The sequence below is a fragment of the Oncorhynchus kisutch genome, linkage group LG8 (genome assembly GCF_002021735.2).
Source record: "Oncorhynchus kisutch isolate 150728-3 linkage group LG8, Okis_V2, whole genome shotgun sequence".
NCBI classification, from domain to species: Eukaryota; Metazoa; Chordata; class Actinopteri; order Salmoniformes; family Salmonidae; genus Oncorhynchus; species Oncorhynchus kisutch.
In genome coordinates this window covers 15,114,327-15,136,759 of record NC_034181.2, presented here as the reverse complement: position 1 = coordinate 15,136,759, position 22,433 = coordinate 15,114,327, and the positions used below count along the sequence as shown (strand labels likewise).

The 22,433-nt window shown below is 42.3% G+C and overlaps 1 protein-coding gene across 1 annotated transcript in view; it reads left to right on the top strand.

The window, feature by feature from the left end:
• The first annotated feature begins 2,437 nt into the window (after positions 1 to 2,437).
• The window catches only part of LOC109896163 (succinyl-CoA:3-ketoacid coenzyme A transferase 1, mitochondrial-like), a 109,233-nt gene continuing 89,237 nt past the window's right edge, over positions 2,438 to 22,433 (top strand). Inside the window, exons 1-6 of the mRNA XM_020490443.2 lie at positions 2,438 to 2,644; positions 4,978 to 5,086; positions 10,598 to 10,688; positions 16,820 to 16,955; positions 17,103 to 17,252; positions 19,624 to 19,730. Coding sequence (XP_020346032.1) covers positions 2,543 to 2,644; positions 4,978 to 5,086; positions 10,598 to 10,688; positions 16,820 to 16,955; positions 17,103 to 17,252; positions 19,624 to 19,730 — 695 coding nt within the window. The 5' untranslated portion in view covers positions 2,438 to 2,542. The remainder of the gene's footprint in view (positions 2,645 to 4,977; positions 5,087 to 10,597; positions 10,689 to 16,819; positions 16,956 to 17,102; positions 17,253 to 19,623; positions 19,731 to 22,433) is intronic.

Below are 22,433 nucleotides of genomic sequence, written 5' to 3'. Positions count from 1 at the left end.
TGAGGTGGAGAGTCAGTCATGGTCTGGGGCGGTGTGTCACAGCAACATCGGACTGAACTTTTTGTCATTGCAGGCTTTCTCAACGCTGTGCGTTACAGAGAAGACATCCTCCTCCCTCATGTGGTACCCTTCCTGCAGGCTCATCCTGACATGACCCTCCAGCATGACAATGCCACCAGCCATACTGCTCGTTCTGTGCGTGATTTCCTGCAAGACCGGAATGTCAGTGTTCTGCCATGGCCAGCAACAATCCCATTGAGCATGTCTGGGACCAGTTGGATTGGACGGTGAGGGCTAGGGCCATTCCCCCCAGAAATGTCTGTGAAATTGCAGGTGCCTTAGTGGAAGAGTGGGGTAACATCTCACAGCAATTTTGGTGCAGACCACGAGGAGGAGATGCACTGCAGTACCTAATGCAGCTGGTGGTCACACCAGATACTGACTGATACTCTGGATTTTGACCCCCCCCCTTTGTTCAGGGACACATTATTCAATTTCTGTTAGTGACATGTCTGTGGAACTTGTTCAGTTAATGTATGTTGTTAAAACCTCTCTGGGATATGTGGGAGGGTAGCGTCCCACCTCGCCAACAGCCAGTGAAAGTGCAGGGAGCCAAATTCAAAACAACAAAAATCTCATAATTAAAATTCCTCAAGCATACACGTATTTTACACAATTTTAAAGATAACATTTTCGTTAATCCAGCCACAGTGTCTGATTTCAAAAAGGCTTTACAGAAAACGCACCACAAACGATTATGTTAGGTCACCACCAACTCACAGAAAAACACAGCCATTTTTCTAGCCAAAGAGAGGAGTCACAAAAAGCACAAATAGAGATTAAATTAATCACTAACCTTTTATGATCTTCATCAGATGACACTCATAGGACTTCATGTTACACAATACATGTATGTTTTGTTCGATAAAGTGCATATTTATATCAAGAAATCTCATTTTACATTGACGTGTTACGTTCAGTAGTTCTAAAACATCCGGTGAAAGTGCAGAGAGCCACATCAATTTACAGAAATAGTCATCATACATGGTGATGAAAATACAAGTGTTATACATGGAATTAGAAATATACTTCTCCTTAATGCAACCGCGGTGTCAGATTTCAAAAGAGTTTTATGGAAAAAGCAAACGATGCAATAATTTAAGTACAGCTTTCAGACAACAAAGCAGCCAAAAAGATATTTGCCATATTGTGTAGTCAACACTAGTCAGAAATAGCATTATAAATATTCACTTACCTTTGATGATCTACATCAGAATGCACTCCCAGGAATCCCAGTTCCACAATAAATGTTTGATTTGTTCGATAAAGTTAATCATTTATGTCCAAATAGCTTCTTTTGTTAGGGCGTTTGGTAAACAAATCCAAACCCGCGTTCAGGTCCAGCCGAACGTCTGACGAAAAGTTCAAAAAGTTCCGTTACAGCCCGTAGAAACTTGTCAAACTAAGTATAGAATCAATCTTTAGGATGTTTTTAACATAAATCTTCAATAATGTTCCAACCGGAGAATTCCTATGTCTGTAGAAAAGCAATGGAACGAGAGCTAACTTTCTCATGACCGTGCTTCAGAGCCTGTGGCACTCTGCCAGACACCTGGCTCAATCCCCTCTCTTTCACCCCCACTTCACAGTAGAAGCCTCAAAGTTCCAAAGTTGACATCTAGTGGAAGCCTTAGGAAGTGCAATATGACCCCATTTACACTGTATATTGGAATGGCAAAGAGTTGAAAAACTACAAACCTCAGATTTCCCAATTCCTGGTTGGATTTTTCTCAGGTTTTCGCCTGCCATATGAGTTCTGTTATACTCACAGACATCATTCAAACCGTTTTAGAAACTTCACAGTGTTTTCTATCCAACAATACTACCAATATGCATATATTAGCATCTGGGACAGAGTAGCAGGCAGTTTACTCTGGGCACCTTATTCATCCAAGCTACTCAATACTGCCCCCCTGTCACCAAGAAGTTATCAATCTTATGTTAAATACAAATATTTACACATGTTAAGTTTCCTGAAAATAAACGCAGTTGACAATGAGAGGACTTTTTAAAAGTGTATTTTAAGGTATTGTTCTTGGGCGAATCTATGTCGTTGGAGCTGAATTCCACAAAGCCTGGTCTCTGCTTCACTCTGTTGGTGGAGTTCATCAGAAACTTCCTTCACCATGGAGTGAAGTTTAGTCAACTAGGTCCAGCCGAAAAAAACGATTAACAGGTAAATCTAGAGATGAAGAGAGAGGCATATATATATAAAAAAAGGGGACATATGTATTTATATTACGGACTCGTCTCTAGCCGCGAAACAGTTAAATTATAATGAGCTAGCCGAGCCTCTTTTGCTCGCGTTGATCGTCCTCCGCGAGCCCCGCCCCGCCCCTCCCCTTCTAGCTTTAGTGTCATTTTACCAGCTGGGACTGTGAGTTCCTGCAAAGTCTGATCGCACATGCACGCCATAACTCAACCGCTCCGCAGCCTCACATTGCTCATCATTTAGGAAAGCCTGTTGGTTAGCTTCAAAAACATGGCGGCCCTTAAAGTATTATCACGAGCGGATACTGTATTCTTCAAAAACCTATCTGCCACCTGCATACCCAATTTGAACTTCACCCATTCCTTGAACAAGGTTAGTATCGACATGCGTCAATGAAATTGACCAAATACAAACATGCATCCAGTTAGATAGATACATTGGGAAGCGTTGCTTTTTTTGTGCGAGTGTTTATTTTAAGCCTGCTACGTCAGGTTATTGCGAATGTGTCATATGGCGCCTTCTATTTGAACCGATAAATTGTTCTCTGAAATCCAATTGAAATCAAAATTCATCATTTGCATTTACTGTTGGCTACGATCAGCGTATACTTGGCTACTGATCCGTTATGTTATACCTCAACACTACTGACCCCTTTCATAAATGTTCGTGATGTCTGATGCTTCCATTCCATGATCCATGTTAGCTATTTCCCGTCCTGGTATATTAGTAGCCTAGTAGCCTACTCTGTCACCCATAAAAACTCAAATGACCTTGGCTGAGAAAGGGAACCTTGGATTTCAATTTAATGTGTCCATATGTTTGTGTTATTGATGTTGACTACCGATATTTTTTCTCTCTCCGTAATACTCCTTTAAACTGTAAAGAATTCACCCTACCAACATAGCAACACACACAAGCCTAAGAATGTTGGTCATTGACATTGCGCTGCAGGTTGCAACCCAGTACCCCCGGACCCTTTGCGCACGTGTCACGCGCACTAAGGACAGCCAGAAGTAGAGGCATGTAAAATGCAGTTCAGAACAGTCTCTGTAAAGTATAGTCTACAGGTAGTATAATAGAAAATAATGTACACAGTTCTCCGATAAGAGTATTGTTTAATCATGTGTTTGCATTTCGTTTTTAGAAGTAGTGAATTGGAGGGTATACACAGTACACACCTCAATGTTTAGATAATTACAGTCTGACGCCATGCTAGTGTTGTTCAATACATTTTATTGTGCATTGCTTTACCTATAGAAGTTGGCCTCTCAGTGTGCAGGAATCCTTTTATATTGTTATGTTTTCGCCTCCTTTTGTCACATGTTATGCAGTTGCTTTTGTTTGGCTTTGCTGCCACAGTACAGTTTGTAGTTAGACCTCAGATAAGTTGTTGTAGGTTATAACCGTAACAGAGCTAATGGTCGTTAATCGCCCTGAAAGGTTCCGTCTAGGTCAAGACTACAGCCTAAATACAAGATGCTGGTCCTAGGTTAACAGTCAAGCCTATTTTGTGAAATGTTTTCCTTTTCCTTCTGGGAGCATTTTCCTCACGCTTGATTGGTCATAATTGCTGATTCGCTATTGACAATTCATTTTTATATGAGCTGAGGTCAAAATGGGGGGGGGGGGATTGCAGACCTATTCATTCTATTTATAACAAGAGGTTGATTACACGTCACTAGTGTCAGAGCTTAGAAGAACTGGCCTATAATGGACTGTTTTGTCAGGGACATTCTCAGATCCACCAGACTGCCTCATTCCCCCAGTGAACCTTCCATCTACACTAGTGCAGTACGGTGAATATAATTAGCTACAGCAGAGGAGTTAAAGGATGAGCGAACGGTGGGTTAATGGCAGAAAATGAAAGGCTTGATGAGGTTAAAGGGTCTCCGTCTGCTCTCCACGTCTCAGCTGGAGGAATATGCTTCCTGGCAGAGTTCCAATCCAAGCAGTTCAAGACCGTCTGCTTGCCACTCTTACTCTAGCTGAGAAAGTGTTGTGAACTGGACATATCTCTTTTGTTTGTTGTACTTTGCCTGCCTGGTCCATCTTTTCTGTGCTGTAACTGAATACATTCTATACTCTTGGTGTTGGTTTTTATCTCACTGCACATAATGTGAAGTGCTGATTTTGACCCAGCCTTATCTGTGATGGAATGCTAGCACTGGGGAAATTCCACGTTAACAGAGTGATGCTGAAACTAAGATTAAAAAACGGTATAAATGAAATGTATGCCAAACAAAATCCAATGATCGCAAAGTTAAACAAACCATAGAACTCTATGCACAAGGACTACTTTTAACAATTTACACAGCATTTAACTAAAACACATTTACTTGAAGAACAGTGCAGATGCAAAGTTTAGTAACAGAATATCGGATTGTGCTGTTTTTGCTGTCCGTCTGTTACCAAACTTAGCATCTGCACTGTTCTTCAAGTAAATGTGTTTTTGTTAAATGTTCAGTGTAAATTGTAAAAAGTAGTGCTTGTACACTGAGTTGTATGATTTGTTAAACTTTGTTTGGCATTCCGTTACCGTGGAAAGATCGGAGTGGAATTTCCAGGATCTTTGTTTTTCACTACTCCCCAGCACACATCTTATTCTGAGAGGAGGTGAATCCACCTGTGAGAAGAGTACTGAATGCTGAGTACTGAATGCTGTCAGAGTTTGCCTAACTGTGGGACTGTTCCTCTGTGTACCCCAGATGTGTGGCTGCTCCTTCTCCACCTCCAGTCAGAGAAAGTCACAGTTCTACACAGACCCCACAGAGGCTGTGAAGGACATCCCCAGTGGAGCCACCATCCTAGTGGGAGGTAAGATCAGGAGACAGTTAAGACTTCACTGTGGGCTCTGAAAGGGCTTTTCCCTGGGATGCCTTGCAAATGCAGCACTGAAGACTGTTTACGCCTGGACATTTACAGTGCCTTGCGAAAGTATTCGGCCCCCTTGAACTTTGCGACCTTTTGCCACATTTCAGGCTTCAAACATAAAGATATAAAACTGTATATTTTTGAAGAATGAACAACAAGTGGGACACAATCATGAAGTGGAACGACATTTATTGGATATTTCAAACTTTTTTAACAAATCAAAAACTGAAAAATTGGGCGTGCAAAATTATTCAGCCCCTTTACTTTCAGTGCAGCAAACTCTCTCCAGAAGTTCAGTGAGGATCTCTGAATGATCCAATGTTGACCTAAATGACTAATGATGATAAATACAATCCACCTGTGTGTAATCAAGTCTCCGTATAAATGCACCTGCACTGTGATAGTCTCAGAGGTCCGTTAAAAGCGCAGAGAGCATCATGAAGAACAAGGAACACACCAGGCAGGTCCGAGATACTGTTGTAAAGAAGTTTAAAGCCGGGTTTGGATACAAAGATTTCCCAAGCTTTAAACATCCCAAGGAGCACTGTGCAAGCGATAATATTGAAATGGAAGGAGTATCAGACCACTGCAAATCTACCAAGACCTGGCCGTCCCTCTAAACTTTCAGCTCATACAAGGAGAAGACTGATCAGAGATGCAGCCAAGAGGCCCATGATCACTCTGGATGAACTGCAGAGATCTACAGCTGAGGTGGGAGACTCTGTCCATAGGACAACAATCAGTCGTATATTGCACAAATCTGGCCTTTATGGAAGAGTGGCAAGAAGAAAGCCATTTCTTAAAGATATCCATAAAAAGTCTCGTTTAAAGTTTGCCACAAGCCACCTGGGAGACACACCAAACATGTGGAAGAAGGTGCTCTGGTCAGATGAAACCAAAATGGAACTTTTTGGCAACAATGCAAAACGTTATGTTTGGCGTAAAAGCAACACAGCTCATCACCCTGAACACACCATCCCCACTGTCAAACATGGTGGTGGCAGCATCATGGTTTGGGCCTGCTTTTCTTCAGCAGGGACAGGGAAGATGGTTAAAATTGATGGGAAGATGGATGGAGCCAAATACAGGACCATTCTGGAAGAAAACCTGATGGAGTCTGCAAAAGACCTGAGACTGGGACGGAGATTTGTCTTCCAACAAGACAATGATCCAAAACATAAAACAAAATCTACAATGGAATGGTTCAAAAATAAACATATCCAGGTGTTAGAATGGCCAAGTCAAAGTCCAGACCTGAATCCAATCGAGAATCTGTGGAAAGAACTGAAAACTGCTGTTCACAAATGCTCTCCATCCAACCTCACTGAGCTCGAGCTTGTTTTGCAAGGAGGAATGGGAAAACATTTCAGTCTCTCGATGTGCAAAACTGATAGAGACATACCCCAAGCGACTTACAGCTGTAATCGCAGCAAAAGGTGGCGCTACAAAGTATTAACTTAAGGGGGCTGAATAATTTTGCACGCCCAATTTTTCAGTTTTTGATTTGTTAAAAAAGTTAGAAATATCCAATAAATGTCGTTCCACTTCATGATTGTGTCCCACTTGTTGTTGATTCTTCACAAAAAAATACAGTTTTATATCTTTATGTTTGAAGCCTGAAATGTGGCAAAAGGTCGCAAAGTTCAAGGGGGCCGAATACTTTCGCAAGGCACTGTACATGTACATTTGAGTCATTTTGCAGATTCTCTTATCCAGAGCGACTTACAGAAGCAATTAGGGTTAAGTGTCTATGCCAAGGGCTTGTCAACAGATTTTTCACCTAGTCGGCTCAGGGATTCGAACCAGTGACCTTCCGATCCTGGACAAACGCTCTTAACCGCTAGGCCAAGATTTATAAGAATTGGATAGGAGTGTAAGCAAAATGATGGACATTTCACCTCTCCTATCAGAGAGCAAAGTGGGGATATTATGTTATTTCTAATACGTGCACTATACAGTACTGTACCAGTCAAAAGTTAGGACACCTACCTGATCACACTCAACACACACATATACAGTACCAGTCAAAGGGTTGGACACACCTACCTGATCACAATCAACACACACACATATACAGTACTAGTCAAAAGGTTGGACACACCTACCTGATCACAATCAACACACACATATACAGTACCAGTCAAAAGGTTGGACACACCTACCTGATCACAATCAACACACACATATACAGTACCAGTCAAAAGGTTGGACACACCTACCTGATCACAATCAACACACACATATACAGTACCAGTCAAAAGGTTGGACACACCTACCTGATCACAATCAACACACACATATACTGTACCAGTCAAAAGGTTGGACACACCTACCTGATCACAATCAACACACACATATACAGTACCAGTCAAAAGGTTGGACACACCTACTCATTCAAGCGTTTTTCTTTATTTGCACTATTTTCTTTATTGTAGAATAATAGTGAAGATATCAAAACTATGAAATAACACATATGGAATCATCTAGTAACCAAAGTGTTAAATAAATCAAAATATATTTTAGATTCTTCAAAGTAGCCACCCTTTGCCTTGATGACAGCTTTGCACACGCTTGGCATTCTCTCAACCAGCTTCACCTGGAATGCGTTTTCAACAGTCTTGAAGTAGTTTTCACATATGCTGAGCGCTTGTTGGCTTCTTTCCTTCACTCTGCGGGCCAACTCATTCCAAACCATCTCAATTGAGTTGAGGTCAGGTGATTATGGAGGCCAGGTCATCTGATACAGCCCCATCTCCTTCTTGGTCAAATAGCCCTTACACAGCCTGGATGTGTGTTGGGTCATTGTCCTGTTTAAAAACAAATGATAGTCCCACTAAGTGCAAACCAGATGAGGTCGTATTGCTGCAGAATGCTGTGGTAGCCATGCTGGTTAAGTGTGCCTTGAATTCTAAATAAATCACAGACAGTGTCACCAGCAAAGCACCATCACACCTCCTCCTCCATGCTTCACAGTGGGAACCACATATACAGTGTCTCACAAAGACAGAGGATATATTTCCAACGGTCTAATGTCCATTGCTCGTGTTTCTTGGCCCAAGCAAGTCTCTTCTTCTTTTTGGTGTCCTTTAGTAGTGGTTTCTTTGCAGCAATTCAACCATGAAGGCCTGATTCACACAGTATCCTCTGAACAGTTGATGTTGAGATGTGTCTGTTACTTGAACTCTGTCAAGCATTTATTTGGGCTGCAATATCTTGTATCTTGAGTCTTGTAACTCTAATGAACTTATCTTTTGCAACAGGTAACTTTGGGTCTTCCTTTCCCATGGTGGTCCTCATGAGAGCCTGTTTCATTGTAGCGCTTCAAGGTTTTTGCTACTGCAAAAGTTCTTGAAATGTTCCGTATTGACTGACTTTCGTGTCTTAAAGTAATGATGGACTGTCATTTCTCTTTGCTTATTTGAGCTGTTCTTGCCATAATATGGACTTGGTCTTTTACCAAGTAAGGCTATCTTCTGTATACCCAACCCTACCTTGTCACAACACAACTGATTGGCTCAAACGCATTAAGGCATTCCATAAATTAACTTTTAACAAGGAACACCTGTTAATTGAAATATATTCCAGATGACTACCTCATGAAGCTGGTTGAGAGAATGCCTAGAGTATGCAAAGCTGTCATCAAGGCAAAGGGTGGTTACTTTGAAGAATCTAAAATATATTTTGATTTAGCACTTTTTTTCTTATTACATGATTCCATATGTGTTCCATATGTATAGTTTTGATGACTTTATTATTATTCTACAATAAAGAAAATAGTACAAATTAAGAAAAACCCTTGAATGAGTAGGTGTGTCCAAACATTTGACTGGTACTGTATGTACATAAATATGTGGACATCCTTTTAAATGAGTGGATTTAGCTATTTCAGCCACACCCGTTGCTGACAGATGTATACAATCGAGCACACAGGCATGCAATCACTATAGACAAACATTGGTAGTGGAATGGCATTACTGAAGAGCTCAGTGACTTGAACGTAGCACCGTCATAGGATGCGATCTTTCCAACAAGTCAGTTCGTCAAATTTCTGCCCTGCTAAAGCTGCCCATCAACTGTAAGTGCTGTTATTGTGAAGTGGAAATGACTCGGTGCAACAGCGGCTCAGCCGCAAAGTGGTAGGCCACACAAGCTCACAGAATGGGACCCCCTAGTGCTGAAGTGCGTAGCGTGTAAAAATCGTCTGTTCTCGGTTGCAACACTCACTACCGAGTTCCAAACGGCGCCTGGAAGCAACGTCAGCACAATAACTGTTCATCGGGACCTTCATGAAATAGGTGTCCATGACCAAGCAGCCGCTCACAAGCCTAAGATCAGCATGCACATTGCTAAGCATCGGCTGGAGTGGTGTAAAGCTCGCTGCCTTTGGACTCTGGAGCAGTGGACATGCTTGAGTGATGAATAATGCTTCACCATCTGGCAGTCTAACGGAAGAATCTGGGTTTGGCGGATGCCAGGAGAACGCTACCTGCCCCAATACATAGTACCAACGGTAAAGTTTGGTACAGGAGGAATAATGGTCTGGGACTGTTTATCATGGTTCGGGCTAGGCTTCTTAGTTCTACAGCGTAAAATTACATTCTAGACGATTATGTGCTTCCAACTTTGCGGCAACAGTTTGGGGAAGGCCCTTTCCTGTTTCAGCATGACAATGGCGCCATACACAATGGTCCATACAGAAATTGTTTGTCGAGATCGGTTTAAAAGAACTTGACTGGCCTGCACAGAGCCCTGACTTCAACCCCATCGAAAACCTTTGAGATTCATTTGGAACACCGACAGTGAGCCAGGCCTAATGGCCCAACATCAGTGCCCGACCTCACTAATGCTCTTGTGGCTGAATGGGAAGCAAGTCCTCTCAGCAATGTTCTAACATGTAATGGAAAGCCTTCCCAGAAGAGTGAAGGCTGTTACAGCAGCAAAGGGGAGACCAACTCCATATTAAGGCCCATGATTTTGGAATGAGATGTTCGACGAGCAGGTGTCCACATACCGTTGGTCATTTATTATTTTTTATTTCACCTTTATTTAACCAGGTAGGCAAGTTGAACAAGTTCACATTTACAATTGCGACCTGGCAATGTAGTGTATCTCCTACAAGTAGGCTAGGGAGACACTTGTGTTATATGATCCAAGTGTAGTTTTTCTGTAAAAACTGTTTGTCAGTGGGAGAAATGTTCATTCACACATTGCCTTGTTTGCTGTTCTTAGATAATGGACCATTCTCTCAATTTTAGCTGCTCTGTCTGAATCATTCTGCGTCATTGCCCCCGACAGACTGGGCTGCTATGACAGATTCCACATGTCATAATAATAGAATTGGGCTTGTGCTTGTTTCCACTGTGTGTAAGGAAGGCCTAACTATACAGGGTCATTTTCCAAGGAAAATAAGTCATTAATAGAAATGACTGTAAACATTTATGTTTCTCTCGCCAGGGTTTGGTTTGTGTGGTATTCCAGAGAACCTTATCAACAGTTTATTAAAGACTGGCGTGAAGAGCCTTACAGCCGTCAGCAACAATGCTGGGTAAGTGTGTGTGCGTCTGTCTGTCTCTCTGTGTGTGTCTGTTTGCGTGTGTTTGCACACACATGCAGGTGCCTGTGTGTAACCCAAAACCATGGATTGAATTTCCATCTCGACCCTCGTTTACTGCTGTTAAGAAAGTGCCTGTGTTTCCTAATGCTAGTTAGAATCTGTTTTAAATTACAGGCCTCCAACCATGATAGTATCAAACATTTTAAACTGTTTCTCGTAAAGATGCCCTGCGTGGGGTCATGGGGGATGCCCTGCTGATCTAAAGTCCGTTTTAGGCTTTACCCCCCCTAATGGTTAACCCCCTAGAGTTGATGTCCGTGGCATTGGATGGGTCTCAACCCACCGCATCCTTCCGCATCTGCCGTGAACGCTGGCAGATCCACAGTGGTGTTTGTCAGACCATGAGACTAATCCCGAAAATCGGTCTTCTCACGAAACGTCTGATCGGTTTGGCCTACAAAATATTATTCTCAGCTTTGTTCTACGACTTCCAAAAGCGTCACGGGACTCGTCTGAGATCGGTACTGCAGATCTGCCAACCTCTGTCTGTAGTGTCCGAACAGTTTGGGCTACACACTAATATGACCCTTCTATGGAAAGGTGAGTCTCTCTCAAACATGTACATGTTGCTCTAGCCACTCTACTCATGTTGCTCTAGCCCCTCTACTCATGTTGCTCTAGCCACTCTACTCATGTTGCTCTAGCCACTCTACTCATGTTGCTCTAGCCACTCTACTCATGTTGCTCTAGCCATTCATGTTGCTCTAGCCATTCATGTTGCTCTAGCCATTCATGTTGCTCTAGCCATTCATGTTGCTCTAGCCACTCTACTCATGTTGCTCTAGCCACTCTACTCATGTTGCTCTAGCCACTCTACTCATGTTGCTCTAGCCACTCTACTCATGTTGCTCTAGCCACTCTACTCATGTTGCTCTAGCCATTCATGTTGCTCTAGCCATTCATGTTGCTCTAGCCATTCATATTGCTCTAGCCATTCATATTGCTCTAGCCACTCTACTCATGTTGCTCTAGCCACTCTACTCATGTTGCTCTAGCCACTCTACTCATGTTGCTCTAACCGTGGGACTGGCAACCAGTAATGTAAAGTTGTGGGACAGTGAATCTAATGATAGCAGTATTCAGTGTGTTAGTTTATAAAGAGATTCATTTAGCACATCTCAGACATGCCACAGGAGCTGGATAAAATTATAGAACAACAAAAAGAAAGTGAACTCCCAGTGTATCCTTTGGCCGTAAAGTGATTTAATTTGGTTTGTTTGAGGCCGTTGTCTGATTTCATTGGCTTGTATTTGGTACAATTTCCTGGTCATACTTGGCTGTCAGGTTTAATTTCAGAGTGCAAACATCCACTGACTGTTCCCCTGCAGCTCTTTCTTTGCATCTATCTATACCTAATCTCTTTAACAGAAACCTGAAGAACCAGTCATTTTAGAGTTAAAATTCTTTGGATTTTTTAAGGTCAGGCTACAGGCCTATACTCGACCCAGATTAGACATTTGACATTTCTACTAGTCAGAGAATCGTCCGGAATCTGAGAGGGAATGGTTTTTAGGCTATCGACATAACTCTGGAAAGAGTCATTATCTTTTCTATTATCTCAACACTGAAACTTTAGGAGGAGCGAGAGAAATGCTAGGACCATGAGAACTGCTGCTCCCCGTGGAGTCTCTCCCTCTCGGTTTCTCTCGGTGTCTCCCTCCCTCTCCTTCTCTCCCTCTCAGATACAGTGGATCCTTTATGTAGGGTGTTATATGAGACGGGAACCTCACGTGTGCACTAGGGCGACCCACTGAGCTTTCATAGGAGGACACTTTACCAACTGGAGGGAACGTTGTCTTACTCTCACTCCATAACCTTGTGATGGAGTTACTGTACAACAGACACATCACACGGTTAATGACATAAGATGTTGTAAGCACTAAACATTCATGCCAGCACTGTTCAAGCAGTGTTTTTATTTTGTAGGAAAGGTTTGAGTTCAGCCCAGGTGTTGAAGAAAGAGCAGTCAGAAGCATCTGCCCTTGATTGAAAACACTGTCCATTTTGACCTAATTTCTTCAGCTAGAGTGGAGTGAACTGCTTGTAAACTGCTTGTAAACTGCTTGCGGAATACTGTGAAATACTCAGTACCGCATGAAACAGTAGTCTAAACATCTGCACAACCAAGTTCTTAACAACTGTGTTTAGTTTGTTGAGCTCTCTCAACAGACTTGTATTGGAGGTACAGAATGTAAGATTGCATAGACCATTGTGCGTGGGGGTTATCATTTCTCCAATATAAATTATTCTTGAAAATTGCTCCTCCACATTTAGAGATAATGATTCATTTGGAAGTGTGTGCTATGGGCTGCACATTCAAACTCCCCTATTTCAGAAACAGGAGTACACCTGTTCTGCACAGTTTGATATGGAAATTATAAAAAGATAAGAGCAGAAAGCTCTTTCTCTCTCTCTCTTTTATTTATATATATGACATGCAGTATACTGCTGACTTGTCTATATTAGCTGAACTAAAGTAGACATGATTGTCCAATATCTCCAAGTGAAGCTGATTGGACGTGTGTGTTTGTGTGTGTGTGTGTGTGTGTGTGTGTGTGTATCACTGGACTTGATAACTTTGTTGTTGGTCTGAGCATTCTTGGCCTAGATGGTGTGAGTAAGCTGACCTAGAAGTTGTGTGAAGGACAAAGCCTGTTCTTTCCAGTCCCAAACCTTCCCCAACATTAGCAACATGACTGGGAGATCTTTAACTCACACCAAATTTTTTATCCTACTAGATTTGATCGTAAGAATAAAGAGATGTGATTAGTAGACTATGATTTTGCACAAGTTTTCACATTAATTACGAATACATCTTAATTATCCCTAAATGAACTATTTAGTGTGGTCTGAGTTTCATGAAGCCAATATATGCACTTCTGTCTTGCACTTGTTAATCGTCTTTAGTGAACTGCTTATATGGGTCGAGAAACAGTTGAGATTAGGCCAGCTTTAGTTTCACCACTCAGGCACAAGAAAGGCAGGTGACACATTGCTACCTGGAGTTAAACATCATTGTTTTATTTACCCCAGATCACTTCCATTGGTTAATGACTAACACTCAGAGGCTATTGTGGCAGCCCCAGCCTTTCTTCGTCTTGGCAATTGGGTAGTTTCTATACCCTCTTGAGGCAGCCTTGTAAACCATTGTGACTGCTCTCTTCACAGCAAATCACATTTTATTTGTCACATACACATGGTTAGCAGATGTTAATGCGAGTGTAGCGAAATGCTTGTGCTTCTACTTCCGACAATGCAGTAATAACCAACGAGTAATCTAACCTAACAATTACACAACAACTACCTTATACACACAGTGTAAAGGAATGAAATAATATGTACATACAAATATATGAATGAGTGATGGTACAGAACGGCATAGGCAAGATGCAGTAGATGGTATAGAGTACAGTATATACATATGAGATGAGTAATGTAGATTATGTAAACATTATATGAAGTGGCATTGTTTAAAGTCGCTAGTGATACATTTATTACATACATTTTTCCAATATTAAAGTAGCTGGAGTTGAGTCGGTGTGTTGGCAGCAGCCACTCAATGTTAGTGGTGGCTGTTTAACAGTTGGATGGCCTTGAGATAGTCTCTCGATCACAGCTTTGATGCATCTGTACTGACCTCGCCTCCTGGATGATAGCAGGGTGAACAGGCAGTGGCTCGGGTGGTTGTTGTCCTTGATGATCTTTATGGCCAACCTGTGACATCGGGTGGTGTAGGTGTCCTGGAGGGCAGGTCGTTTGCCCCCGGTGAGGCATTGTGCAGACCTCGCTACCCTCTGGAGGGCCTTACGGTTGTGGGCGGAGCAGTTGCTGTACCAGGCGGTGATAAATGTTTGAGTGTTTTTGGTGACGAGCCAAATTTCTTCAGCCTCCTGAGGTTGAAGAGGCGCTGCTGCGCCTTCTTCACCACGCTGTCTGTGTGGGTGGACCAATTCAGTTTGTCCGTGATGTGTATGCCAAGGAACTTAAAACTTACTACCCTCTCCACTACTGTCCCGTCGATGTGGATAGGGGGGTGCTCCCTCTGCTGTTTCCTGAAGTCCACGATCATCTCCTTTGTTTTGTTGACGTTGAGTGGGAGGTTATTTTCCTGACACCACACTCCGAGGGCCCTCACCTCCTCCCTGTAGGCCGTCTCGTCATTGTTGGTAATCAACCACTGTAGTGTCATCTGCAAACTTCATGATTGAGTTGGAGGCGTGCATGGCCACACAGTCATTAGTGAACATGGAGTACAGGAGAGGACTCAGAACTCACCCTTGTGGGGCCCCAGTGTTGAAGATCAGCGGAGTGGAGATGTTGTTACCTACCCTCACCACCTGGGGGCGGCCCGTCAGGAAGTCCAGTACCCAGTTAAACAGGGCGGGGTCGAGACCCAGGGTCTCGAGCTTGATGACGAGTTTGGAGGGTACTATGGTGTGAAATGCTGAGCTGTAGTCGATGAACAGCATTCTCACATAGGTATTCCTCTTGTCCAGATGGGTTAGGGCAGTGTGCAGTGTGGTTGCGATTGTGTCGTCTGTGGACCTATTGGGGCGGTAAGCAAATTGGAGTGAGTCTAGGGTGTCAGGTAGGGTGGAGGTGATATGGTCCTCTCATAGCACTTCATGATGACGGAAGTGAGTGCTACTGGGCTGTAGTCGTTTAGCTTAGGTACCGTAGCTTTCTTGGGAACAGGAACAATGGTGGCCCTCTTGAAGCATGTGGGAACAGCAGACTGGGATAAGGATTGATTGAATATGTCCGTAAACATACCAGCCAGCTGGTCTGGGGATGCCGCCTGGGCCTGCAGCCTTGCAAGGGTTAACACTTTTTAAAATGTTTTACTCACGTTGGCTGCAGTGAAGGAGAGTCCACAGGTTTTGGTAGCGGGCTGTGTCAGTAGCAGTGTATTGTCCTCAAAGCGAGCTTAGTCTGTCTAGGAACAAGACATCCTGGTCCACGACGGGGCTGGTTTTCTTTTTGTAATCCGTGATTGACTGTAGACATACCACATACCTCTCGTGTCTGAGCCGTTGAATTGCGACTCTACTTTGTCTCTATACTGACGCTTAGCTTGTTTGATTGCCTTGCGGAGGGAATAGCTACACTGTTTGTATTCGGTCATGTTTCTGGTCACCTTGCCCTGATTATAAGCAATTGTTTGCTCTTTCAGTTTCGCGCAAATGCTGCCATCAATCCACGGTTTCTGGTTGGGGAATGTTTTAATAAACGCTGTGGGTACAACATCACCGATGCACTTGCTAATAAACTCGCTCACAGACTCAGCGTATAGCAGTAGCTCACTCCAGTCTTTCAACTCGCAAAGACCATTGAAGAGGGAAAAATGTAACTATCTGAAGTCGTCCAACAACCAAACCACTTATGATGGGTCATGTTTCGTTATATCTTAGAATGGAAGAAGCAATCCTAGTATAAACTCAAGTGACCTTGTTATGCCTTGCCTGCAGAAGTCCAGCTGTTTCAGTGTGTCTCTGTATCTGTGTATGGTTGTGGCTTAGCTGCCTGTCAGAGAGGTCTGGTGCTCCTCCTCCTCCTCTTCCTGTGACCTTAAGTAACCATTTTGGAGTAATGTGAGCCCTGTACAAGACATAATGGATTAAAGGAAGGGATAAAAAGAGGGGGAAGGAGAGAGTTGAAGAAATATGAGAAGGGAATCAACTCTACAGTGAGAGGGAATGCATACTGTAGGTTCATTGTATGCATTCCCTCTCCATTGCTCTGCTTTTGCACTTTGCAGACAGATTCATAACTGAAATCAAATTTTAGGATGTTTTACTAGATCGTTGCACTTGGTTAACATTCACAGTAGCTTATTCACTGAGCTGGAAACAACACCACCACAGTAGCTTATTCACTGAGCTGGACACATCCACACCACAGTAGCTTATTCATTGAGGTGTAAACACCACAGTAGCTAGACCATGAATAACACAACAAACCTTTTTTTTTTTTTTGTAAAGGTTTTGCATTACTGTGTTTGTGTGTGCTTTAGTAACCTTTGCATAGTAACCTGTGTAGTAACTTGTTTTGTCTCCCTGCAGGGTGGATAACTTTGGGCTTGGTCTGCTCCTACAGACCAAACAGATCAAGAGGATGATCTCCTCCTATGTGGGAGAGAACGTTGAGTTTGAGAGGCAGTACCTGTCTGGGGAGCTGGAGGTGGAGCTAACCCCACAGGTAACACGCAAGCGAACACACAATTCATTGCTTTGATAGTTTTCCCATTCTACTTATTGGGAGTGAGATGCATTAGTGGTGGAGGTTTTGAATGTCCAGGTTCAGTGATTTTGGGTAATGATGCCATTGATGACCTCTGTCCTCCAGGGTACCCTAGCAGAGAGGATCAGAGCAGGGGGTGCGGGTGTTCCTGCTTTCTTCACGGCTACAGGCTACGGTACCCTCATTCAGGAGGGCGGCTCCCCCATCAAATACAACAAAGACGGAACTATCGCCATCGCCAGCGAACAGAGAGAGGTCAGACCCCAGCCTCTTCCACCATGTTGTTTCTAGCACCACATTTGTATTTATTAGGCATCCCCAGTTAGTTCCTGCCAAGGCAGCAGCTACTCTTCCTGGAATCCAGCAAATGAAGGAAGTTATACATTTTTTTAAACATTACAATACGTTCACAAAAGATTTCACAACATAAGTGTGTGCCCTCAGGCCACTACTCTACTACCACATATGCACAACACAAAATCCATGTGTACGTGTGTGCATATGTTATTGTGCGTTTGTATGCATGTCTGTGCCTATGTTTGTGTTGCTTCACAGTCCCCGCTGTTCCATAAGGTGTATATATATTATTTTTTTCAATCAAATTTTACTGCTGGCTTGAGTTAATTAATGTGGAATAGAGTTCCATGTAGTCCTGTGCGCCTCCCATAGTCTGTTCTGGACTTGGGGACTGTGAAGAGACCTCTGGTGGCATGTCTTGTGGGGTATGCATGGGCATCTGACTACATGACTGAACAATAGTCCAGGTTCAGCTCTTTGTTAAGTGTTAGTCATTTCAGTCGCTGTAGTAGTGACGTGTATAGTGTTGAGTCATTCGAATGCATAGACATGCTGGCTTTGCTCATGTCATTAGTGAAGATTGACGTATTTTGGGGCCTAGACAGCTGCCCTGGGGAATTCCTGATTCTACCTGGATTATGTTGGAAATGCGTCCATTAAAGAAAGTGATCTGTGTTCTGTTAGACAGGTAACTCTTTTTCCACAATATAGCAGCGGGTGTAAATCCATAACACATACGTTTTTTCGTCTAACCAAACAGCCCACAATTCTTTTATCATCAATTTCTCTCAGCCAATAATCAGTCATTTGTGTACGTGCTGTGCTTGTTGAATGTCCTTCTGTATAAACTAGCTGAAAGTCTGTTGTCAATTTGTTTACTGTAAAATATTTGAGCCAGTAAAGGGTGCCTTACTATCCTTGGATAGGGAAATAACTTTTGCTTCCCTCCAGGCCTGAGGGCACACACTTTCTAGTAGGATTAAATTGAATATATGGCAAATAGAAGTGGCAATATCATCTGCTATTATCCTTAGTCATTTTCCATCTAAGTTGTCAGACCCCAGGGGCTTGTCAGTTGTTAATAGACAACAATGTTTTCTCCTCTTCCACACTTACTTTACGGAATTCAAAATTACAATGCTTTTCTTTCATAATTTGGTCAGATATTCTTGGATGGGTTTTGTCATGCCTGCATTTGCTAATTTTACCAATGAAAAAATAATCCAAATCAGACTTATTTGCCATTTATTTTTACCTCATCCCTCTGAACCATACAATTGTTCAATTCCTCATCAATCAATAGGGATTTAAGTTTTTACAGTAATTGTCCTAATGGGCTCATGATTATTAGTAACTGGGATAAGCAATTTCATAAATGTGTCAAGTGCAGCGTCTGGTTGCACCTCATTATACGCCACAGACCAACAAATATTATTTACATCAACAACATAGGAATCACTACAAAACGTATTGTATGACCTCTTATATACTATATTAGGCCCAGCCTTTGGAACTTTGGTTTTCCTAGACATGGCTACTATATTGCGATCACTACATCCGATGGATTTGTATACTGCTTTCAAACTAATTTCTGCAGCATTAGGAAAGATGTGATCAATAAATGTTGATGACTTAATTCCTGTGCTGTTTGTAACTACCCTGGTAGGTTGGTTGATAACCTGAACCAGGTTGCAGGCACTAGTTACAGTTTGAAGCTTTTTCTTGAGTGGGCAGCTTGATGAAAGCCAATCAATATTTAAATCACAAAGAACATATACCTCTTTATTGATATCACATACATTATGAAGCATTTCACACATGTTATCCAAATACTGACTGTTTGCACTTGGTGGTCTATAGCTGCTTCTCACAAGAATGGGCTTTAGGTGAGGCAGATGAACCTGTAGCCATATTACTTCAACAGTATTTAAAATTAGATCCTCTCAAAGCTTGTGCTGGTGTTGAATGTAAACAAGCCCCACCTCCACCGTTGGCTTTTCTGTAGGTCTTATGACCATGTATTGCTAACACTGTATCATCAAAGGTATTATATAAGTAAGTTTCAGAGATTGTCAGAATATGAACGTCATCTAGCAAATTATTGATTTAATGAACCTTGTTTCTTAAGCTACATATGTTAACGTGGGATTTTTGATTCTTGACATTCACCACTGTGTGACACAAAGACATGCCTCCATCTCTGACTGCTATTATTAACACATACTGAAATGGCACACCGTTGGCTTTACAACCACACACGACGTGCTGTCATATCCAGCTGTCTTCTGGTCCTGTCTCTTGAATGGCTTGCTATGTCATTGTTCGGCAGGTGCGGGAGTTTAATGGCAGGCATTACATCATGGAGAAGGCCATCACTGGAGACTTTGCTCTGGTCAAGGCCTGGAAGGCTGACAAGGCCGGGAACATCGTCTTCAGGTAGCTACCATTACATTCACCTGTGTCTGTCAATCTAAAAATGACCTGATATCAGGGCAGCTTACTCCATCCTACTCCTTGAATCCCTGCACAAAGCATAGGGTGCCATTTATTATGACCTCAGGAGCTCATGTACCCCTTAGAAAATCTGCTGTCGCTAAGACTGTAATGCTGCTGAAGAGACAGGGTGCATCATTACGGCTATTAGCCATGATAATAGTGTTGTGGGAATAAACATTTAACACACATTTACCCAAGTCACTGTGATTTAGATCACTGCTTTCGCCAGGTCAGGTTGAACCCTTTCTAATCACTTTGTGATGTTACCACAATAAGCAGCAGTCGGGGCCTGCAGGTCGCTTGGCTCTGTGCCAGATTGATTGATGGTAGGAGATACAAGCCTTTAAGCTCAGTGACTGAATTAAGATATTGACAATAGACAGCTTAAAGAGATTGAACATTCTCCAGAAAACAAAAAACAAATCAGAATTAGGTCTGACTGAAATTGCCTTTCTTCTTAGTTCGCTTGTCTGTCAGGATGTGAGAAGAACATTCACTCTGTCCACATATGAAAACGGACCCATATTGTTGTTTGTTTTGTTTACAACCTTGCATTCAAACCTGTGAATAATTACACTCCTGTACACTGAAAATGTCCTAGTAAATGCAATTGAATTTGTCACCACAGGGGTGCAGTATTTGCTTTCCAACTAACAATCCCCTTTGACTTCACAGGCAAAGACTGGCAGTGTTGAAACAATGGTTGCTTATTTGAAAAAGAGAACATTGCATGATTGCTCTATGTTAATGCTGTCGCTGTTGTATTGCTCCCTTGTTGCCTGTTGCTTGTAAGTACGCATTTCACTGTAAGGTTTACACCTGTTGTATTCGCAGCATGTGACAAATGCAATTTTATTTGAGATTAATGATTGTGTTAGATTCTAATTATCAGAAAAATAACTTGACGGACACTATGAGAGCTCAAACCAAGTTTATTCATCCAGAGGGTCGAACAGCTGAACCGACCAAAACACATTTTCCAATCGTGGTGGTATTTGTACCCCAATTTGGGGTGGAATCTCCTCCTTCTCTCCATACACTACATCTCTGTTGCTAGGCAGGAAATTAAGTGACGTGGGCAATTAACCTTTCCTTCTCCCTTAACGTGACCAACCTGACCTCAACCACCTTCATCAATAATCCACGTCTCTCTCCCTTATTATTTGCCTGCCACGTGATCGTTTTCCCTACACTCAGTACATTCCAAGCCAAATACCTTCCTCCTACCCTCTAAACCATTTCACCCAATATTTCATTAGGATACCTGATAATTAACCCTATTTCCCATTTTAGAAGTCAGAACCCAGAATCCATCAATTGTGAGCGAGTGTTGGGACAAAACCTGATTTTTGACTTCTACTGATACCAGGTTTAGTATCATGATACCAAAACGATACTCGGTACCGAAATGATACCACAGCAACAAAGAAATGCGTATTAGCTAAAGTCACAGAATAACTATTGAGCTTTATTGTTTTGAACATAATGTTGTTAACTGGTAGAACAAATAAAATATATTCTATATTCAATTTCACGTAAAAATAAAACACCATATCAAATAGCAGAAGAATACCTAAAATGTTCCTTATGCAAAACCATGTCAGAGACTGAGCAGACAAAACTGTTTTTAAACCACAGCCACAATACTCCCATTACAGGTCATAGGACTGGTCAACCACAATACTCCCATTACAGGTCATAGGACTGGTCAACCACAATACTCCCATTACAGGTCATAGGACTGGACAACCACAATACTCCCATTACAGGTCATAGGACTGGTCAACCACAATACTCCCATTACAGGTCATAGGACTGGTCAACCACAATACTCCCATTACAGGTCATAGGACTGGTCAACCACAATACTCCCATTACAGGTCATAGGACTGGTCAGCCACAATACTCCCATTACAGGTTATGTCATTTGATACATATTGGGGTTAATTTGCTCATCTATGGTCCTAATATTGGGTCAAATGACATTCATTAGACCTAGGATTCATTACAGCTAAATCATTTTAATTAACAAAATAAATAGTTTAGTTCCAAAACGACATACAAACACTTTGAAGCGCCTTTCTGAATTGTCTGCACTGAGTGTACAAAACATTAGGAACACCCTCCTTATATTGAGCTGCACCCCCACTTTTTCCCTCAGAACAGCCTCAATTCGACAGGGCAAGGACTCTACAAGGTGTCAAAAGCATTCCACAGTAATGCAAAAGCATTCTATGTTTCCCACAGTTGTGTCAAGTTGTCTGGATGTCCTTTGGGTGGTGGACAATTCTTGATACACACAGGGAACTGTTGTGTGTAAAATCCAGCAGAGTTGCACCTACTACCATACCCCGTTCAAAGGCACTTACAATTTTTATCTTGCCCATTCACCCTCTAAGTGGCGCACATACACAATCCAGCTCTCAAATGTCTCAAGGCTTAAACATCCTTATTTAACCTGTCTTCTCACCTTCGTCTACACAGATTGAAGTGGATTTAACAAGTGACAACAATAAGGGATCATATCTTTCACCTAGTAATAAGTCTGTCATGGAAAGAGCCGGTGTTCCTAATGTTTTGTGCACTCAGTGTATGTTCGTCATTATTACAATTTTTTCTTTTTTCAAATTTAGTAGAATAATG